General features: G+C 31.3%; 1 protein-coding gene across 1 annotated transcript; it reads left to right on the top strand.

Moving 5' to 3' along the window:
• The first annotated feature begins 1,309 nt into the window (after positions 1 to 1,309).
• On the top strand, positions 1,310 to 9,899 carry LOC124942324 (homogentisate phytyltransferase 1, chloroplastic). The gene is made up of 12 exons (XM_047482802.1): positions 1,310 to 1,554; positions 2,913 to 3,181; positions 3,269 to 3,355; positions 3,442 to 3,516; positions 3,971 to 4,054; positions 7,187 to 7,276; positions 7,480 to 7,581; positions 7,745 to 7,840; positions 8,677 to 8,748; positions 8,837 to 8,932; positions 9,449 to 9,553; positions 9,656 to 9,899. The coding sequence occupies exons 1-12, from the start codon at positions 1,467 to 1,469 to the stop codon at positions 9,695 to 9,697; spliced, it is 1,206 nt and encodes a 401-aa protein (XP_047338758.1). The 5' UTR covers positions 1,310 to 1,466; the 3' UTR covers positions 9,698 to 9,899.
• The last annotated feature ends 13,755 nt before the right edge of the window (positions 9,900 to 23,654 follow it).

Below are 23,654 nucleotides of genomic sequence, written 5' to 3' on the forward strand. Positions count from 1 at the left end.
GTGTACTTAATTTATTTAATTCAATCAAATATTTGTTTGTTATCAAATAAAAATAAATTTACTTTCATTTTTTATTTGATAATTTTTAAAAGTGTTTGTGACGGTGATAATGCATATAGTTAAAATCTTGATGTAAGTCGTAAAATTATGATTTTATGATTAAAAAAAGATTAATTATTTTAGTTTTAAGTAATTATTAAACTAGTTAAACTTTTACTATTATAAATTTATGACGTTAAGATTTACAATTTTACGAGTTTATAAATTATTTTAATTTTATATAATTTTACAAAAGATAAAGTAAATTTATATTTTGTATATTTAAAAAATATTATTATTTATTAAAAAAAACTAATATAATTAATTTTGTAACTTTATTAATTAACTTAAATGACTAGAGTGATTTCTAAAAGATCATATATGTGTTATAATTTTAGTTTTTTATATTAAAAATAATAACAAATAATTAATTTTATAATTTTAACTTCTACTAATATTATTTGATTATGATTATTTTAAAAATTAATTTTATATTTAATTATAAATATAAATAATAATATATAACTAATAATATTTTAAAATAAATATTAACGATTTTTTTTTAATTTTATGAGTTTTCAAATAGTCAACAATTAAGTACATCAGAATTTTGACTATTTTTATTGTGATATCTTAAATACTCTCTATTTTAACTATATTCAAGGTGATAAATGATTAAAAATACAAAATTTTAAATAACTATAATAAAATTAAGGATGACAACGTCAAAATCGAACTGAATTGTTCCGTTTGGGACGGTTTTCCCCAAAACCGAACGGGGATGGGGTTGAGATTGTATTTGTGTTTCTCGTCCCGACCCGCCTCGATTTCACCTCGATTGAACACCATAAATATAATTAAATATATTAAATCACCAATATATTTATTTTTTCACAATATTTTATAAAAATAGTAAGGTTATTTCTTTATAATAATATAAAATTTTAATATATTATCGTTTATATAATTTTTTTATATAATTTTATTTATTTAAAAAAAAAGTTATTAACTGTGACCCGCTGGATTCCTCAAAAAAAATCTAACGGGACAGAGATGATATTAAAAAATCTCCAAAACTAAAATGGGAGAAGGATAATAAATGCATTCTCTGTACCCGACCGACTGCCCCGTTACCGTCCCTAAATATAATAGAGATTTATTTGTATCATCACATAAACCTAATTGAAAAATAACAAGAAAATCTTTCAAATTAAGTAAGTATCCACACTCAGAAACCCTCTTTTACTAGCTTAGCTGGTTTATTTCGTATTTTCTCTGCAAGAGGGAGAGAGATTGACTGTAACTTGTCACTGACACTGGACCAGTTGTCAATTTGGCCTACATGCATTTTCCGAGAGTACAAAAAGGAAATCTTTACTTGAGGGAGTATCAAGATCTGCGTTTCATTAGATTGAAAGAAGCAGGAAATGGAATCCCTGTTTCTCGTGCATTCCGCCAGGCCATTTTCATCTCCATCACTTCCGTTATCATCCGACTTCTCTCGAACACCATCAAGTATGTCACCATATGTTCTCAAATTCAACGTTTTTACATTTTGGGGGATTTTTCTTTTCCCTTTTCTCGTCTCTACTTGAATGTTTTCTTTTACTACTCCTAAGAAATTAATGCGTATTTGCAATCTAATGAACTGATTCTTTTCATGGTCGTGTTAGTTTTGTTTTCTTTCGATGAAACAGTAGAAGTTCATCGGCTTTAGGGAAAGACAAATTGAAAAATTGATAGAAAAACAAGATAATGAATAAGATTCAACTTGTTTTCAGTGCAATTGGTCCCCATATCATTTGGAAAAGATTGGAATCCTTAGTAGTGATGTTGAATTAAATATATTACATGATGTTGACATATACAATGGATTTTGAAGTGAGTTGTGGATCTCTATCAAATGGATTTTGAATTTGGAGTTATTCATGTTGTAAATGTGTCAACAATTTCTGATATTGGGTTCTTAGTTGGGTAATTTTGTGAAGGGCTTGCTAATTGTTTGTATAAAATGGAGAATTTGTAGGATTGTTTTATGTAAATGGGGCTAGGGCTGGGCTTGGCTTGGCTTGGCACCTAGTGATTTTTTTGCCACTCTTTTGCATAGTTTTGACATCAATTTCACTGGACAAACTTATCCAGTTACCAGTCTATCCACATAGAAAGCATAGTATTCATCTTGAAGCAGGGATGGCTGATGATTATCTGTCATGGCTATTAAGAAAAATTCTTATTACATAAGTTTAAAGGTTTTATTGGAATTCTTACTGTGTTTTTCGCTAAACACATAACCTCATGCTCAATATAATTTGTATTCTATCAATAAATTTAATTTAAAATATCTTAATATTAGAAATAAAAAATTTTAAAAAATTCGCAAACTCACCTATTCTGTAATTTTAGCCATTCACATAATCAAACTATAAGATTATCAAATATGTTCTTAGGTATATTAATTATATATAATTAGTCACTTAAACATAAATATTACATTCAATTCAATCTCATTCTCCTTCTTTACCCCTTTTCCTTGATTTTTACTTTCATCATATTTTTATTAAATTGTTATAAGATTGTATGGGAGACCAGTATATCTACTTTATTCTTCACATCTTTTGTTAATAACTTGTGAGTATTTTGTTTAAACACCCTGCAATTTGGATTTGGATTTGGATTTGGATTCTGATCTAGATGAGAAATCGGAAATAAAATTTTGAACTGTGTTTGACTAAGTTCTATTTTCAAACATTACAAAAAAGTATTTTCAAAAAGTATTATCGACGGTTTCTCATATAGATCCGGATCCAAAATATGTTCCAAATGGACCAAATATCACTGTTCAATACTTATTTCTTCTTGTATATCATTACCAGTATCAGGATGCAGAACTTTGAAAATCAGGCAAAAATCCTCGGATGATTTGTTACCACAAAAGCAACTTCTAATAAGCCATGTTGCAAGAGTTTATGGAACATCTCTAGCCTCTCGGAAACATGATAATAAATATCTGGCAAGGGCAGCAGCTGAACAGCCTTTTGAATCTGATCCTGAGATTTATCATCCCAATGCCCCAAGGAAATCTCTACATGATGCTCTAGATGCTTTCTACAGGTTTTCAAGGCCTCATACAGTTATAGGAACAGTTATGTCCAATCTTTAGCTAACCAGTTTAATTGCAGTTATGTAAATGATCATGCTCCAGATGCTTACATAATTAGTTTTTGAGCAGGCACTGAGCATAGTCTCGGTCTCTCTCCTTGCTGCGGAGAAGCTGTCAGATATTTCTCAATTAGCATTTTTCACTGGGGTGACTGAGGTGCTTAAAAAATTTCACTGCATTTTCATGCTTGTTAAGATTGGATCAGGACAGCTCCTTACAGAAAAAGTGCCTTATCTTTTCAGGCCATTGTTGCTGCCCTTTTTATGAATATTTACATTGTTGGTTTGAATCAGTTGTCTGATATAGAAATAGACAAGGTACCCTCTTTCTTTTGTTCGCATTTTGTTATTTCTTTATTTCATCGCTTGATTGTTAGTTACTATAGTCTATAGCCTTGTTTGATGTGAATTATTTGAGATTATTTTCGAATAACCTACCATTCAATCAATAATCTACTCATCAATCACAATTTTCAAATAATCAACCAAAATACACTCTACTTTCAAACAAAACAATTATTTATCATATATATTTATACCCCTAATGTATTTTTACCCAAATAACCTGATTTTCTATAACTTACATCAAGCAATGTTGGAAATAACCCTAGATCAAACAAGGCCTAAGTAAATTGGTAGTTCATCCTTCATTATTTGCTCTGGGAAACTTGTAACAGTCTCATGCTTAAAATCTTGAACTCATAACTAATGATTTTGTACATTCTCTGTAACTGGTCAACAATTTTAATATTTGGTCTATTTAATGTTTCAGGTTAACAAACCATATCTTCCATTGGCATCGGGTGAATATTCCGTCAGAAGTGGTGTTATTATTGTTTCATCCTTTGCTCTTATGGTATCAATCAAATCTCCATTAATTCTCCATCTCTACTTGAAATTAGTTCCAATAATCATGAAGAAATGCTGGATTTTTTTTTATCTCAGATCCCATATTTCATTAGTATGTTTACTGTCTAGAAGATGGAACTCAAGATTATGTGAAGACGACACTATATATAGCTCAGTGTTATTTCAGTAAACAAAATTAACCCAACTATTTACCAACAATGTTTATAATGAGTTAATTATTACTAAAGGAGTAATTTTGAATGTTATACTTATTTATAACTACTAGATAAGTATCAAAGGTAGCTATATCCTAAGTTAGTCACTCATACATGTATTTAAAGATGACAACTGACTAAAGACACCCTTTTCCAACTTCTCCATAAAGCTCTCCAATAATGATCTGTAAGTATGGGCATGCTCTTCAAACTTCTTCATCAGACTACACCATAAATCAATGTGTTTCCTAAAGTGTCCTATCACCTTCAAACAATAATTTTCCTTGATTCATAGTGATGTGTGGGCTGCCTATGAGGTTAACTCTCTTTCACGGTCTAAGTGATTTGTCTCATTTATAAATGACCACTTGTCTTCAAAACTTCCCAAGTAAACAACATTTTTCAAAACTTCCACAAAATGGTTCAAATTCAATTCAAAATTCTTATTCAAGTTCTTAAAGCATACAATGATCTAGAGTATGTTAGCTCTCATGTTGAGTTATACCTATCTCTAAATGGTATTATTCATACAAGTTCATGTGTGTACTCCCTCCACCACCACACAGACACACACCAAAATAGGCGTCTGAGTACAAGAATTGTCACCTACTAGAAGTGAGCACAGTAATTGTGACTTACTATAGGTTGCTAGGGAACATCTCTTGACCCATATTCTTAAATTTTTCAAGGGGATGCAATTCTAACAATCCTTAGTTAACATATTAGAACTGTGAACCGTTAAGTATACTTCAGCACACCTATCCTCATGTTAAGTTCCTATCAACTGTTATACCTCCACAGTATTTGGTTTTTCTCTTTTCGTCCATACTATTTATTTTTAACATGTTAGAGTTTGTAGAGCTGTCGTGAAAACAACTTCTAGTAATACAAAAAAACGTCTGTACCAAAAAATAAGTGTTCCATGAGACGAGAGTGATGAATGTTATTTGTTAGATAACTCAACCATAAGTCGTTGATATCTCCCTTTTTCAGTTGAAACATTGTCTTTGTTGATTCCAAGTTTGTGAAGTGAGTCTATGGGTATGGGGTTGTTGACAGCCTTACATCCTAGAATGTTTGTTTCCTTGTTTAGGTTGAGGACTTTGAGTTCGATCTCAAATAAGTGTGATGTGTTGTTTTCTAGATGGTGTCCCAAAATCTTTGGTAGTCTTGTATCCCATGAGATTTTAGCCATTTTGAGTTTCATTGAGTTGACGAGCCAAGACATATCGAGGCCGTTGTTGATATCCTAAGTTTTCTAGGCGGGAGCAATCGCTTTTCCAGTGAGGAATGAGAGTTTGTCTCTACCTTGAATGTTCATTTTAGTATTTTACGGAACTTGACCATTCGTGGTAATTGCTGCCATAGAACTTGAAAATCGATATAGGGGAATAATAAACGTTTTGGTTATGAGCAGAAGGAGAAGAAGTCCAGTTTGAGCCAGCCATTTAAGAGGATATTAGGTTGCTGAAAGAGAAAGAAAAGGTGTTGATGCCAAAGAAAAATTGGACAGTATAGGAGAAGAGAATAAAAGAGGATCGAATCTAGAGAAGATCGATTGAGATGAAACAGTAGTAGATTCGATTTTTGGTTGAGAGCTTAAGAACGCTATGGTACCATGTAGAGTTTTGAGCTCTTAAGAGAGTGGATATTATTGAAATAATCTGATGTGTATTACAACTGATAAAGATCTAACAACTGAATCAAAAGACTAGGCTGCCATATCATAAAAAACTGTAAAGTCATCTGCACCAAAACAACAAAAAGAAGGAATTGATGAATAATTAGCAAGCATTATTAGATCAGTTAGCTAATAGTTAACAATTAATTGTTTTCCTTTCCTTATACTTTCTTTATTTACTTCAATATTAGTAGTATAAATACATATGCTAATGACCATTGTAATCAATCAATAAAATAATGGTTATCAAATTGCATCTCTTCAAGAACATAATCAACGTGTTCTTGATTCATTTCAATTTCTACAATATTCTTAATTCAATTTGACAATTTGGTATCAGAGTTGATAAAGGATAACTCCCGAAAACAGTTGGAAAATGGCAGAATGACATCAATTTTAGTTCTACCAATCATTACCGGAAACAGGTAGCAGGCCTAAATAGAGAATCAGAGTGGTACACTATTGCTACTGAATAAAGAAAAGTGGCGAAGAGTCGCACTCGGTTTCAAATCCCACCCCCTCCCCTCCTCAACATTAGTAGTATAAATACACATGCTAATGACCATTGTAATCAAGTAATTCAATTGATAAAATACAGTTTATCAAATGCTTCTCTTGAAGAACATAATCAACGTGTTCTTGATTCATCTCAACTTCTACAATATTCTTAATTCAATTACAACAAGTACAATGGAGCATGTATAAAATACAATTCGATGACAACGAAATAAATTAAGTAGTGAATATGGAGGAGTTCCAAGAGAATTAAGGCAGTCACAGGCAGCAGGCCTAAATAGAGATTCCTGGTGGTAGACTATTGCTTACTGTATAAAGAAAAGTGGCGAAGAGTCACGCTCGGGTTCAAATCCCACCCTCCTCGTAGCAAAAAAAGGAAAAGTATAGACGACAACTTACTGAATAAAGTAACACACTTTTTCCCTCTTCACTTTCCGAACACAAATCATCTGCTTTAGTTCTTATTGGACACAAGAAAAGTATATGCGCAAATTACTTACAACCTTTCTGCATCTCCAAACTTGAAGCATTTTATCATGATTTTTTACATAAAAGTAGTTGTTGATCCTGCATCCGCAATACAATTTACTTTACAAATAAAAAAGGTCAAGTTAGTTACTTTCTCACCAATTCCCCACTTCAGCAATCCCCAATAGATCCTGAAAACAAAACTACCTTATCAATTCTGTTATGCAAGACTAATCAAGTTGACATTTGTTCTCTGCAGAGTTTCTTGCTTGGAGGGGTTGTTGGTTCATGGCCACTATTTGGGGCTCTTTTCATCAGCTTCATACTTGGAACTGCCTATTCAGTTGATGTGAGTTTCTATTTCAGCCATGCTGCCACTTAATTGGTTGGATTACTTGTTTGATTACGAAAAAAGAAAAAAACTAGTAGTTTTCATAATGAAAGCAAATTTCCACATTTTTTTAAAGGCTAGTTGCATTACTTGTAGCTTGTTGATTATTATTTAATATAAAGAATCAATGCTAACTTAGTTTAGACCTTTCATCGTTCCAGTTGCCATTTCTGAGATGGAAGAGATTTGCTGTTGTTGCAGCAATGTGCATCCTTGCTGTACGTGCAGTGATCGTTCAAATGGCATTTTACCTGCACATTCAGGTTTCTCATCCTGATTATCTATTTTTAATGCACTGCTGCAGTTACTAGACTATTTTATATGCCATTTACTTCAACCACATTCTTCCACTGAAAGTTATAAACTTCTTCGTGTAAAATCTATTGCTTTGCTATGTTCTTATTCTGCTGCTGTCACAACCTGCAGACATTTGTTTTTCAAAGACCAGCAGTATTTTCAAGGCCTCTGATATTTGCTACAGCATTCATGAGTTTCTTCTCCGTTGTTATAGCATTATTCAAGGTAAATCCATTTATTTTTATTTTCTTGAGTTTTTTGTGCACCAAATGAATCAGAGAAGCTAGAAGAAACTTCAGTGTATTAACTTGCTGAAGTAAAACTAAAAACATCGAGTAATTTGCACATTAATTAGCAAGAAATGTTCAAGGATACACCCAAAAAATGCACCAATGAGATGTCCCAGTGATTGTTATAATATGGTATTGCATTTCTCTGTTTGCGACATATAAATTTCTTTTTTCTCAACATTCAGCATGACAATTAAAGTGATGATACTAGTTTTCTCGGAAAAACAAAAGTGATGATATTAGGTAATGGGAGTTGAAATTATCATCATACAACCAATCCATTCAGATTAGTCTTGAAGAACTGTTAATTTTCTGCAGAAGGTTTCACCTGTTTTCAAGAAAATATTGGTTATATAGAGCCTATGTAGAAACAAGTGAACGAGACTCACATGCATATGGGAATTCTTTAATTTGAATTTGAGAGACGGTTACTATAACTATGTTGACATATCCCCTCTTCTAACCTGAGGGCAAAAAGATGTGTTTATCCCAGGACCCCAACTTCCTTGAGGTCTTGTGTTTGAGCCTGTCAGGTGGCATGTATAGTTGAATTGGTTGAGTGTGTTTGCGGGCTATATGCTTAACCCGTGGGGATCAGTCGCACTCCGAAGGAGTTGCTGAACCCAACGTTCTAAAATAAAAGAAAAACAATGTTGACATATATTTGAGAATATTAATATCAGAATTTAGATTTGGGAACACCTATTGGGGTTGATAAACCCATTTAAAATCCAAGTTGTTAAAACTATTTAACTGACATTTATTTTGTAGGATATACCTGATATTCAAGGAGACAAGATATTTGGCATTCGATCCTTCAGTGTCAGATTGGGTCAAGAACGGGTTAGTCATGAATATAACAATGATGTCCTTATGGTTGCATCTCAGATTGTAGGATACCTAAATGGTTTTCTTGTGCAAACTCTTTCAGGTTTTCTGGATTTGTATCACATTGCTTGAAATGGCTTATGGTGTTGCCATCTTAGTTGGAGCATCCTCTTCCTGCCTTTGGAGCAAATACATCACAGTAAAGCTTTTACTTTTTTGTTCTAATTAGTTCAATGACAGTTTATACTTCATGTGATTAAACATGATTATTGGAGGAACTAGGAATATAAAGTAGGATAGCCATTAAAATCAACTTCGAATCAATAGCAAAACTTACATATAAATATCTTTCACTATCCTGCTCAAATTCGCAGATAAGTTATCTACACTTTTAAATCATTTTACATTAAACGAGATGGTAAAAATACATTTTGTTTTTTGTGAAAAGACATCATTTATTAATGAAATGCATTGTTATAATATACAGTGATTTCAATATATATAATAAAAAGGTAAACTTTCAGTATTTATGATAAATTTTGTTGTAATGTCAGTTATTGTATTGTCTGGTGATTCCTATAGATGATTTGTCATTTGTCAAAAGAAAAACACTAGTATCTGCACGAAATATGTTTAAATGATGCATTTTTTCTCCTAAGTGGTATTTTTGTTGCTCATATTCTTCAATATCTTAATCTTTTTGATAAATATACAGGTATTGGGTCATATAATCTTGGGTACACTGCTCTGGATTCGTGCGAGATCTATTGACTTCAATGACAAAAATTCAATAACATCCTTTTATATGTTCATATGGAAGGTGAGTTAGAACTTGCAAACTGCATAAATGGTGGTTGATTAATGAATTTCTTCATTTGTTTACTACTCCGATATAAGTAATCACGATTCTGCTGTCTTGCAGCTCTTTTATGCGGAATACTTGCTAATACCTCTGGTTCGGTGAATATGGTGTTTAGTTTTAATTGTGGGCAGTTGCTACTATAGTTGTTTGAAGGCATTTGAAGGCAGATTTTCCAATTACTGGTTGCACTAGGCATTATCTATTGAACCCTTTCTCTTGGATCAAGATTGATGGCTGTGTTATCTATGTGTATCAAATTTTAGTTTCTAATACTATGTGCATTATGATAATACCTGTTATTATACTTGGGACTATAAGGATGCTTGAGTGAGGTTCAAATGAATAGTCTTTTACAAGAAGACTTTTTGTGTTTAGGGCCTCAATTGTTCTTTTATGACATCAGAAAAAGGTTGTTGAATCTTCTTCTGGCACTGTCATAAAAAAATTGTTTGGTATATAGGGTTATTTGAATGATAATTTTAAATAATATGTTTGATAGAGATTTTAAACAAAAGAGTTTTTTTTTTTTTTTTTTTTTTTTTTTTTTTTTTTTTTTTTTTTTTTTGTAAAAGGATTTAAAAAGATATAATATGATGATAAATAATTTTTTTTAATAGAAAGTATTTTTGTAAAATGATTGTTGAATTATTTAAAAATTTCAACTGAAAAAGGCAACTTATATAGGTAAGACATATAATTGGCTTAATCACTTTAAATTTCTATTTTTATCATGTTAAACATGTAACTTTTAATATAATACTTGTACAAGATGTTAAAGTTGGCATGTTCGATTATTGTTATTCTTTTTTTTTTATCAAAAATGTTAAATTGTTGACATGAATTATTATTCATAGTCTCTCTTTAAGAAATTTTCCCGGTACAACTCGTTCCAAATGTGAGAAGTTTTCTCCATTATTGGCGTCTTTTAGGGATCATCTATTACGGATCATCCCTCAAAGTGAGGGGTAAAACAATCATTTTAAAAAAAAAAATTGGGCTGTTTTTCCCTCCACGTGATAGGAACAGAGGATGATGTAACATGTGATCTCTTTCAGTCTTTGGTTGACGACTTGGTGCTCAAACACCTCTCGTTTCCGGCATCTTGAGAAGTGTCTCTCATTTATGTGTTGTTGATTGAAGTGGATTCCAAAATGTCTGTCCATCCTATTTATATATTGTTGATTGAAGTGGATCTAAAACTTTTATTCCTAGGGCAATCATGACATTTTGTGTGGAGGAAGTGCAGTATCATGTTCTTTGGAGGATCTAATAACAAGAGATCTCAAATTTTACTACTTGACCTACAAGCCATTTTGATGTTGCTTTACCTACCTGGTATCTTCCTTATCTACCTATTTTTTTTTTAAAAAAGTTTCATCAAAAGAAATTGATTACAAATAGGCTAACTTGATGTGTGGCTTAGACAGACTTAGTCCAATGGATGAATTACCATGATGCTGAGTAAACTTTAAGTATTGTGATTGACTACATTGGAAACACAAAAGGTCATAGTCTAATAGATGAACCATTTCCTGTCTTACCCACCTTTCAAACAATTTTTCCCAAACTACCCACCTTTTCATTCACATTCTCAAACTACCCACATTTCTCTCTCTAAATCATTAATCAACCCATTAATTAACTCACTCTCTATCTTAACCCACTAATTAACTATCTCTCTCTCTAAACCCATTAATTAACTCCTCTATCTCTTTCAACTATTAATTAATATCCTCACTTTTAAACTATTAATTAATTCAATTAAAATATATTATATAAATATTAAAATAAAATAACACATATGTTTTATTTTTATTTAAATCTATAAATATAAAAATAAAATAACACATATGTTTTATTTTTATTTAAATCTATAAATATAATATATATAGTTCAAATTAAATACACTACATTAAATAATTTAAATAGCTATTATAAATTAAAATAAAATAGAATACATTAGGGAACTTAAAATAAAATATATTACATAAAAATTAAAATAAAATACATTACATCACAATAAAATACACAACATAAACATTACAATAAAATAAAATACATAATAAATATTAATCACGTTCAATATACAATAAAATGCATATTTTATCTTTATAATTCAATTTTATGATATCTACTCCATTTTCCACAAGAGCAAAAACCTCTATATAAATCCACATTATGTTTGTTACCACCCTTTCAATATCCATTTATGGTTCTGTATTGTGCAGTAACGATTTTGAAGACTCCTCTTTGTTCATTGCATGGAATAATCTTGTGTGATGATGTTTTTTCTCAACAGTTTCAAATAATTCTCTTGACCTTTGACAATAAATTTGACCATTTTGAAGGTCATTAAACGTCGCAGTTTCAAATAAATAAAAAAATTGAATTATAAAAATAAAATATGCATTTTATTGTATATTGAACGTGATTAATATTTATTATGTATTTTATTTTATTGTAATGTTTATGTTATGTATTTTATTGTGATGTAATGTATTTTATTTTAATGTTTATGTAATATATTTTATTTCAAGTTCCCGTTTATGTCATTTATTTTATTTTATTTTAATTTATAATAGTTATTTAAATTATTTAATTTAGTTTATTTAATTTGAACTATATATATTATATTTATAGATTGAAATAAAAATAAAACATATGTGTTATTTTATTTTAATATTTAATTGAATTAATTGATAGTTTAAAAATGAAAATAAAACATATGTGTTATTTTATTTTAATATTAATTAATAGTTGAAAGAGAAAGGAATTAATTAATGAGTTTAGAGAGAGAGAGAGAGTGAGTTAATTAGTAGGTTAAGATAGAGAGTGAGTTAATTAATGGGTTGATTAATGATTTAGAGAGAGAAAGGTGGGTAGTTTGGGAATGTGAATGAAAAGGTGGGTAGTTTGAGAAAAATTGTTTGAAAGGTGGGTAGGACAGGAAATGGTTCCTAATAGATACCTTATTGATATTTGATTAATAAATCAATCAACTTTGTTATTGTTAAGGTAAGTCAAATGAGGGGTTTTCATTGGTTGTCCCTAAATGAAAATCTTAAATTGGAATTGGTAAAGGCTCTGTCATTAAGAATTTTTTTAGACAAGTTGGTTATATTTCATATGTTTGTATCCCTCATAGTGAGAGAGCTAGGGGTGTGGAAGATTGTTGGGTAATATGGTCAAGTTCAGTTGTCAAACACTCACCATATTTTTGTGTGACTTCATGGTTAAATATTTATGTAATGATTCACGTTTTCTTTTGTCAATAGGGTAGGAATCTCTTTATGGGGTGAGGATATGCTGCTGCTGTGCCTCAATCTGTAACACCATTAAAAAAAATCACTTCAATCTCTTAAAATAAATAAATAAAACGATTCATTCTAAATAAGACATCGTTTTTAGTTGTGACACAGATTGAGACCTGTCTTTATGGCCCCAGATAGAATCAAACCTTGTACCTTGTGTCATGCACACAACCCAAGATTTTATTTTGATGGTGCATTGCATTTGTCACATGCCGAGTAAAATTAAGGCCTTGTTCTGTTTGAGTTATTTGAAAAACTCAAATAAAATCAATTTTCCAATCAATCACTTCTCAAAAATTACATCACTCATTTCATTAACCAAAATACTAAAATACCCTCTATTTTAAATTATTATTTTTTATTTTTATTTATATATATCAATACCCTTTAAGTTATTTTACTAAAAATAATCATCATTTTTTCAAAATTATCAGCCATCATTATTATTTTCTCCCTTTAGGTTTTTTAAAAAACTCCAATCCTAACAAGCCCTAAGTATTGTTATACATATAGGTTCTTTATAACATTTGAGGTTGAAAGGAATACCAATCATATTATATTTATAAATACCAATTACAAATGTGTAACATTATTTTCAAAATATTTTAATAACATCCTATTTGTTTTTAGACTATTACTTCCTACCATTCTCATATTCTTTGAAGCAAAATACAAAATAAAAGGTACTTTCATTCATAATACCTATATATAAATGAGGAGGAATAAAAGAGAGAATTTGAGAAAGTGAATGAGAGAGAGAAATGAGAAAGGAAAATGAGAAAGGAAAATGAGAGATTGATGTGTCACTATATCACTTATCACTGGTTGGAAAAATAATAAAGGGTGAGAAGAAGGCCAATTAGATTGCGTCATGTCATTCACTTCCGTTCTCTCCCAATCATTTCTATGTATAAATACTTTTATATATATATATATATAATTTTACACACAATTTAAAATTTTTAAAATAATTATTTTGATTATTTTCGAACAAATAAATCAAAATAATTAACCCAAAGTCAAAACATAATCAAATAATTAATTGGAATAATGATTGTAATAATTAAATCTTAAATTATTAAAGATAATGGTCAAATAAAATAAATTGGGATAAATGTTATATCCATTTTATCTCAAATTAATTTTAGAAAAATTAAAGGATTAAAAATAAATAATTTAGGATGAATGTTGTATCTATTTCACCCCAAATAAATTATTTATTTAACTAAAAAATATAAAATAAATTGACAAAATAAATGTCATATTTATTTTAAATATTTTGTGTATTTTAAAGATTTAAAAATAAAGGCAAAATAATGAAAGAAAAATCAATTTCAAATAAGCCTTTTGATTTTAAATAAAAAATAAAATATGTAATCGGGTGTAGCCAAAATTCGGGAGAATAACTACAACTAAAACCGCGGTCATAAGATGAGCTCTGAATTCTCATCCAACGCCCAAAAGCAACCCGTGTCGCCCGCTGCAGTAGAAGAAAACGCTCGCGCGAAGCAGTGGATCACCAAACGACCGCTCTAACTTCATCTCCTCCAACGCGAACGGAACGCCGACATGCTGACGGAACACTCTACATTTGCCAAACACACCCGAAATGACGTCGTTTCGTATGAGATATTCGTCTTCATCGCGATCGCCGGGAAGATAAAAACATCAGTCATCTTTGATTTCTCAAAGATGGAACTTTGTCATTTCTTGACCATTTGGACTGATTCAAAAAGTGAAATGATCACCCTACTTTGGTGATCATTTCCCATACATCTAGGATCGTGATCACGACCTATATCGACAACTAGCTGGAAGAACAACCAAAAGACCATGGATGACTTTTGACTAATTGAGGTCAACTTGCTACTCAAACTGACTTGAAGAGGCTATAAATAACCTCCCTTGATAATTCTGAAGCCAAGATACAGCCTATCAAGCTTTAAATCCGAAAAACACAGATATAGCACATCGCTCAGAAAGAGGCTTCATTCGAGAAATAGGTTTGGACTCTACCACCAAATGGTTGGCAGTGAGACAAGATTCAGTTAGTTTCATCGGGTGCTTGTCCGTCATAAGGTATTGGACCATAAAAGGAAGGCCTTGGAAAACTTTTCTCTATACTTTCATCATATGTCAAACCAATAGATTCCTTATATCTCATATAATTGATTGATATAAAAATAAGAACATTAGCTGTTCGTTTTGATTAAATCAAATACTCAAAAATTTCCAAGTATTTTGAAAATTTTAATTTTGATCAAACATGATAGGATAGATCAAACATGATCCAAACATTTGCCCAACATCATTACAATCATGTTGTGATGCTTTCTGGACCGTGACTCAAGAGAATTAACACAAGAACAATAAAACGTTTTTTTGATTTTTTAAATTTAAATTTGGATTTTATGATTTAGGTTGATTGATTGTTTCTAACATATCTAAAAAGTTCATAAGTGATCATAAGATCAATATCCAACCATAACACACCATAAACAACAAACATACAAGATTATGCAATTTGAAATATAAAAATTTCAATTTCAAACTATAAATATGAATTAGAGGGTGATTGGAACCTTACCAAGGATTGAAGAACACTCATTGATCCTTAGGAAAACGTTTTTGAGATGCTTAGAACTAAACTTTAAGCTTTCAAACAGTAAATTTGAAAAATCTAAAAGTTTCAAGCTATAATGGCGATTTTTCCTTCGATTTGAAGGTGGAGGGTGGATTCCTTCTTTTCGGAATGACTCAGGGGTGTATGTATAGCATCCCTGAATCGGTGAAGGCTTCAAATGAACTAAATCAGTCAAATGTCATTAATGGCGTTTTGGCTTTTCTTGAGTCAACTTAGCGAAATAGGGATGAATCATCCCTATTGTTATAGGAGAGATGATCACCTTGGTAGGGTAATCATTTTAGTCTTTAATTCAGCCGAAATGGTTGACTTTAGGCTGTATTCCATATTAGAGAAATCAAAGATGGAAACTCATCCTTATCCCTCCGGTGATCGCGTTGGAGAAGAAGGTGGCGCATGAAATGACGTCGTTTCATGCGCGTTTTGGCGTTCCGTCAGCGTTCTGTCAAGTGTCGTTGCATTTTGATGGACGACGCTAACGTCCAATTAGTTTATAGGGTGCGGCGCGGGCGCGCGTTCCCTCTGTTGCAGTGGGCTACGCGTGCGCGTCTAGAGCGTTGGATGACAATCAAACACTTATTCGATGGCTGCTGCTTCGTCTGTAGCCATTAAACAGAATTTCGGTTACACCCGATTCCGAATTTTATTTTTTATTTAAAATCTTAAAGGATTGTTTGAAATTGATTTTTTCTTTCACCATTTTAACTTTAATTTTGATATTTTAAACACACAAAAAATTAAAATAAATATGGAAAATATTTTACCAATTTATTTTATTTTTTTTGTGTATATTTTTAGGGTTAAATAAATAATTTTAGGGATGAAATGGGTACCTCATTTTATCCTAAATTATTTATTTTAATCCCTGATTTTTTCTAAAATTATTTTAAGATAAATGAGTACAACATTTACTCCAACTAATTTTATTCTTATTATTTTGACCATTTTCCTTAATTAATTAGACTTTAATTATCACAATAATTAGTCTAATTAATTATTTTAAATGAATTTTGGTCATGGGATTAATTATTTTGATTTTTTTTTATAAAAAAAACAAATCAAAATAAATTTTTTCTTATAAATTGGTGTGTAGATTTTTAGTGTTTACACAAAGGCATCCCTTCACCATCCTTTTTTCGGACATCATTTTTAGGCCACCGAAATTGAGATGTCCCATTCTCATTTTCCAACACCACGTTGGATCCGTCACAGACACTTGCAAATAATTTGTCTCTTCAGTTTGAATATGAAGCGAAAACATCATATTTTTTAACACCTTCGCAATTAGTTTAGCGCTTCCGTCTCGTACCCAAAGATTACGATCCTTCATTAGAATTTGGTAGCCGCTTTCCATGAGTTGTCCCAAATTCAAAATATTACTCTTTTAATTATGGACATAATACACATCGGAAATAAATTTTATGTACCATCCTTCAACCTAATCAAAATGGTACATTTGCCTTTAATCTGTATTTTGAAGCATCTCGGTTGCCTTCTTCCCAATCTCTTCGACTTGTCGCCGCACATGTGGTTTCTCACACCGCTTCCAAGATACAAATAATGATTAACTATGCTCTCACTATGATGACCTCCTTTTATTTTTTTAGGATTATACCAATCAAAAAGGATTTTTTTGGAGAGAATATTGTGAAACCGCACAAAATCATGTGGAAACTTGACTTCCTTCCAAATCATAAAAAATGTTGATGTAGGGAAATTCCCCTTGATCAATCAATGAATTGAGAAATTTAATAACAAGCAACAATAAAGCGAATATAACAACATAAGATTTGATATCGGAGTTCGACCCAAAAAATTGGTCTTCGTCTCCGTCGATCTCTGTTAGGAACTCGATTCCACTATCAGAATCAAACGTTTCAATTACACACTTGATTTTAGTATATCATTCACACTTCTCTCATCTCTCACTTGTATGGATTAATTATCTATTTATAAAAGAAACTTGTCCTAACTCCCTTAAAAACCTAAGACTTTAGACGATTCCTCACCGTTTGATTGTGCACTTCCACCGAGATCATGAAATGTGTAGGCTTGAACACTTCATTTAAACAGGGCCTGACCCATCAACTTAATATCAACAATCTCCACCTTGGGTTGACGGGTCATTCTCTTGTTTTAGTGGAATTGAATATGTTCATCACTTCATTTCTTGAATCCTTCATTGCACTACGTCTCTTGAACTCTAAGAAGATCCAAACAATGCCTGAATTTACTCAGAGGTAGTACTTTGACTCTAATAGCAGTTGTGTTGTTTTATATTCCAACCTTGTTGATTGAAACCACCCCTTGTGTTATCTTCTCTCGAAGAAAATGGTGCTTGATATCCACGTGTTCTGTTCTATAATAGAACACGGGATTTTTGCACAAGTGTAGTGAATTTTGGCTGTCTGTGAACATTGTTGTAGGTCCTTTGAACACCTTCAGTTCTTACAGCAGACCCTGAATCCACATTGCTTCCCTTATAGCTTTAATTGATGCGATATATTCAGCGATTGCAACTAACTCTTCCAGCTAATACAATTACCATTCACCAAAAAATTGAAAGCCAAAGTTGATTACTTGAGTCTTTATCTCCCGCATAGTTTGAGTCCATGTAACCAATTACACTAACCTATGTACTACTTCTTTTCTTGTAACATATTCTCACATTAATAGTTGAGGCTATGTATCTTAGTAACCATTTCATTGAGAGTTAGTGTTCACGGCCTAAACTCGCCATAAACTTGCTCAAGACACTAATCTCATGTGCCAAGTCTGGCCTGGTATAGACCATTAAGTACATAACAGACCCAACTACACTCGAATACGAACCTTTATCCATGTAAGTCTGATCTAACATGGTTTTTTCGAGTTCACATACGACATCAGATACTGATTCGTGACCGACAACTTTTCTGGCTTGGCTCCTCGAATCTCAAACTTGTCAATCACCTTCTCGAGATAGCACTGCTGACTGAGAGTCATTACACCATTATTCATGTATATGCTAATCCTTATTCCTAGAATCTTAGCAACTTTGCCTAAGTCCTTCATATCAAACTCGGAACTTACAATAGTCTTCAACTTCTTCATACTCGAAACTTCTTTGCTGATTAGTAGAATATCATCTACATATAGCAGAAGATAATCAGCTTCAAGTATACTCTTCCCTTTGAAGTATAAACAAGTATCATAGTTGCTCCTCATAAAGTCTTATTGAGAAATAAACGTATCAAAATGTAGGTATCACTTAGGGCTGCAAATGAGTCAAGCTTTTCGTGAGCCGCTTGCGAGTCGCTCTGTCAAAGATCGACTTGAGCTTGACTTTAACTGAGTTTCAACCGAGCTCGAGCTAGCTCGTTTAATATTCGAGTCAAGCTCGAGCTCATATAATGCTTGCTCGATGGCTTGTCGAGCTTTTTCGAGCCTCATCATATATAATATATATTTTTTTATTTATTTAATATTAAAACTCAAAATTTAAATAATATTTTTTTTCCTTCCTTCTCTTTTCTTCAAAACCCATATGAAGACCCACAATCCCTAAAGTAAAACCCTAATTCTTAATATATCTGCGTGACTCTTCATCTAATCTTGGTGATTGTTTCGTTCTTCTTCATTCTTTCACAATTTCTTTCACTCATTTTCACATTTTCATTCACTCTTCATCTCTTCATTCATTCTTCACCATTTCTTTCGCTCTTCATCTCTTCTTCTTCCGTCTTCACAATTTATTTCACTCTTCATATATTTTTTACTTTTAGATAACTTTGTTTTCTTTTTGTTTTAACAAAATCATAATAAAAAATGATCTATTTTGTTGGTTAACTCATCGGTAAGTTGTGTTCATCCTTTTTTTCATGTATTAAGAAAAACGTATGCTTATATATATATATCCTTTTTTCATGTATTAAGAGAAAATATACTTATATATCATTTTTTTCATGTATTAAGACTTAGGAGAAATTTATCCTTGATTTCTATCAAAATATGATTGATTGATGATAGAAAAAAGCGACTGACTATAATAATTAGTATATTATATATAATATTGAAAGAGATAAAAAAAATGTTAATATATTATATATAAGATTGAAATTGATAAAAAAAAAGATTAATATATTATATATAATAAAAGTAAATATTAGAGATATAATAATTAGTTTATTATATATAATATTGAAAAAATAAAAATGGATAATATATTATATATAATAAAAATATATTATATATAATATTGAAAGATATAAAAAATGTTGATATTATATATATATATATATAAATAAAAATAAAAATAAATATTAGGGATATAATAATTTATGTATTATATATAATATTTAGAAAGATAAAAATAGTTAATATATATAATAAAAATATATTATATATAATATTGAAAGAGATAAAAAAATATTAAATATTTTATATAATAAAAGTATATTATATAGGTAGAATTTTGAGAGAGGGAAAATGATATTTTTATTGCTTATATTTTCTTGCCTTTATATAAGAAGTTTAGTGCTTAAATAGTGAAAATTACACATCAATAAAATAAAATATCAATAAAATAAAAATCAAATCTATTAATAAAATAAAAATTAAATCGATTATAATTTATTTGATAATCACCATCAAATCTTCAATCAAGTAACAAATCAATTATTCTCACTGATTTGCTACTAATAACATTTCATTCTTAAAATTGTTTATTCTAAAATAATTCTACACTCCCCCTCAAATGGGTAGTAGATTTTGAGACTGCCCAGCTTGTCACATACTTCATTGAATCGGCTTGGTGAGTATGTCAACTACCTGATTGCGGGATATAATGTAGATGGGTGCAATAGAGCCTTAGACAGAAATTGAAGAGGGTATTGCCGATGTGATGAAATATGGATGACAATTAGTTCACTTTGGATCGCTGGAGTTTCGCTGGATGGCAGTGAAAAGGCTTTGAATTTCCAGAGTTTCACTGGAATTTGATGACAGCGAGTTGACTTGAAAGGCCAGAGTGTCGCTAGATGGCAGTGAAAAGACTTTGAATTACCGGAGTTTCACTGAAATTTGATGACAACGAGTTAACTTGAAACGCCAGAGTGTCGTTGGATGGCAGTTAAAATGCTTTGAATTGAATATAATATTTAAAGAGATAAAAAAATAATATATAGATATATATTATATATAATATTGAGAGAAAAAATGTTAGTATATATATTATATATAATATATTGTCGGTATCTACTTAAAGTAAGTTAAATTTTAGTTATTTGTTCTAACATTTATTTTTTATATTAATTATTTTTAAGTTAAACATTTCATATTATTGAATGTAGGTAGTCGTACGTGTGCTATGATTGAATAAATGCGTTAAAAAAGATTAATATATTGAATGTTAATACAATTTATATAGTCTTGTACTTTGATTTTGGAAATTTATGTTTTAAATTTTGATTAGTAATGGTGATTTCATGTTTTGGACTATCATGTTTTGAAATTTTTAATAGTTATGATTGTTTTATATTTTAATTTTGAAATATCATGTTTTAAATGTTGAATATATATGAAAGTTTGATATTTTAATTTTGAAAATAGATTTGGTTTGAGTTCGAGCTCGAGCTTAAGTTTGAAAATTTAATTTTTGTTTAAACTTTTCGAGTCGAGTCGAGTTTGTAGATAAATAGTCGATTCGAGTTCGAGAAATTTATGAACTCGTTCAAGCTCGAGTTTGAGTCGAGCTAATAAATACTAAATCAAATGGAGTCGAGCTCGAGCTTAAGCTGACTTGAGCTCGGCTCGGCTCATTTGCAGCCCTAGTATCACTACCTCGGTGATTGTTTGAGTCCATACAACGCATTCCTAAGTAAACACACCATGTTCTTCTCTTACTGAACTTTAAACCCTTCCGGCTGCTCCATGAAGATGGTTTCCTCTAGATTTCTATGAAGAAACGCAGTTTCAACATCCATCTATTCTTGCTCAAGATCGAACTGAGTTACCAGTGAGAGTATGATCCGAAAGGTTTTGTACTTGACAATTGGTGAGAAGATCTCATTATAGTCCACTCCTTCTTTTTTAGAGAATTCCTTAGCAATTAATCTTGCTTTGTACTTAACCCCTTCTTAATTCAAAATACCTTCCTTGATCTTATATATCCATTTGCACTTGATCACAAATTGTTTTATATATCCATATCCCAAGTTGATTTCTTATAAAGAAAATTCATTTTTCCATCATAACTTTCATCCACTTGGATTTATCACTAGAATTCAAAGCCTATTTCAAATCTTCTGGCTCAAATTTGTCTAACTCAGCTGTTGTCATAAATGCATATGCCAACATGTCGGTATAAGCCAAGAACCCATACCTCTGGCTAGGTTTTGGTTGTCTCATTTCTTTATCCCTTGTGAGTTGATAACTAGCTTCCAACTAATTTGTAACTTCATCGTCTTGTGTCAAAAAATGTTCAACATATGTACCAGTAAACTCTTCATGATTATCAGCAACCATTTCAATGTCTTGGTTTGAAATCAATAGCTCCATCTGACCATGATCCCCAGTATTACTCTCCATTTGACCAGTACCACTAACTTTCTGAAACATTAATGAAATTGAATATGCATTTGTCCCCTGCTCGCTTATACCTGAGTCACCATGATTAGTAATATAGTGCTTGTGAGAGACACGCAAAATCCTTTTCATTAAACAATGCATCTCTATTGATTATGGTTTTAAAATCACCAAACTGTCTCAACCACAATCTATGATCTTTCACTCCTTGAGGATATCCAAAGAACACACACTTCACACTTCTTGGCTCTAACTTGCATTCTTTTTTATGAGCAAAGACTGTGCATCCAAATGGTCTATGATGAGACATATCATGTGGCTTACTAGTCCACATTGTTTCAAAAGTATTGAACTCAATTGTTGTCGATGGACATTGATTCACCAAATATGATGTTCTCATTACAACTTCAGTCCATAAGGACTATGGACTTGGACAAACCTGCCCCCAAAAGCATTTACCGAGACTTATCCATCAAATTCGATTCATGCGCTTAACTACTCTGTTTTGATGGGGTGTGATTCGAACTGTTCTATGTCTCTAAACCCCTAGCTCGCGATAATGACTATCGAAAACTTTGTTACTAAATTCTAACTCATTATCTGTCCTCAGGGTCTGTAACTTTTTCTATATGTCAGATTCTCAATCAAAGTTTGTCATGTTTTAAACTTCTCAAATGCATCACTTTTGTGTTTTAGAAGATAAACCCATACTTTACGAGAATAATCATCTACAATTTACAAGAAATACAAGTTACCTCCATGCGTAGATGTTTTCTCAAGACCCCATAGGTCTGAATGGACATACTCCAACACGCCCTTGGACTTGTGAACCCTAGTCTTAAATTTTTACCGATGCTTCTTGCCTAACACACAATGATTGCAAAATTTTAGACCCTTGACTTTATCTGAGCCTAATATCTTTTTGTCATCGAGAATTTACAAACTATTTTCAATGATGTGACCGAGCCTCCAATGCCACATTGTGGTCTTATTGTCTTCCTCTGAAACTACTAGTGTAGATTGACTTGATAGTCTCACGAATTAGTTGATACAAACCTTCTTTCTTTATGCCTTGAATCACTGACATTTTTTTCTTCATTATTTTCATTTTCTAGACACTATCTGATTTGTATACCTTAAGTCATCAAGAACCCCGAAAGATGAGGTTTCGTGACAAATGAGGCACGAACCTGATTTGTTTCAGGACCCTCACAACACCATCGAACATTTTTATGATGACATCTCCAATACCTTCTACTTGACATGCATTATTATTTCCCATCAGCACATTACAACCACTTAGATTCTGAAAATTAGAAATTTAATCTTTTCTATATGTCATGTGGAAAGTACAACCGGAATCAAGAACTCAGTCCCTCCTAGCATCTTCCATTGACGCCATTAGAACCTCTCCACTATCATAGCCATCACCATAATTCACAGATTCTTTAGTCTCTACTTGCTTTTTCTTGTTCTCAATTAGCTAGATATAATAGTTGTTTCGAAGATGACCAACCTTACCACAATGATAACACCTTCT

Source organism: Impatiens glandulifera, chromosome 6 (assembly GCF_907164915.1).
Source record: "Impatiens glandulifera chromosome 6, dImpGla2.1, whole genome shotgun sequence".
NCBI lineage: Eukaryota > Viridiplantae > Streptophyta > Magnoliopsida > Ericales > Balsaminaceae > Impatiens > Impatiens glandulifera.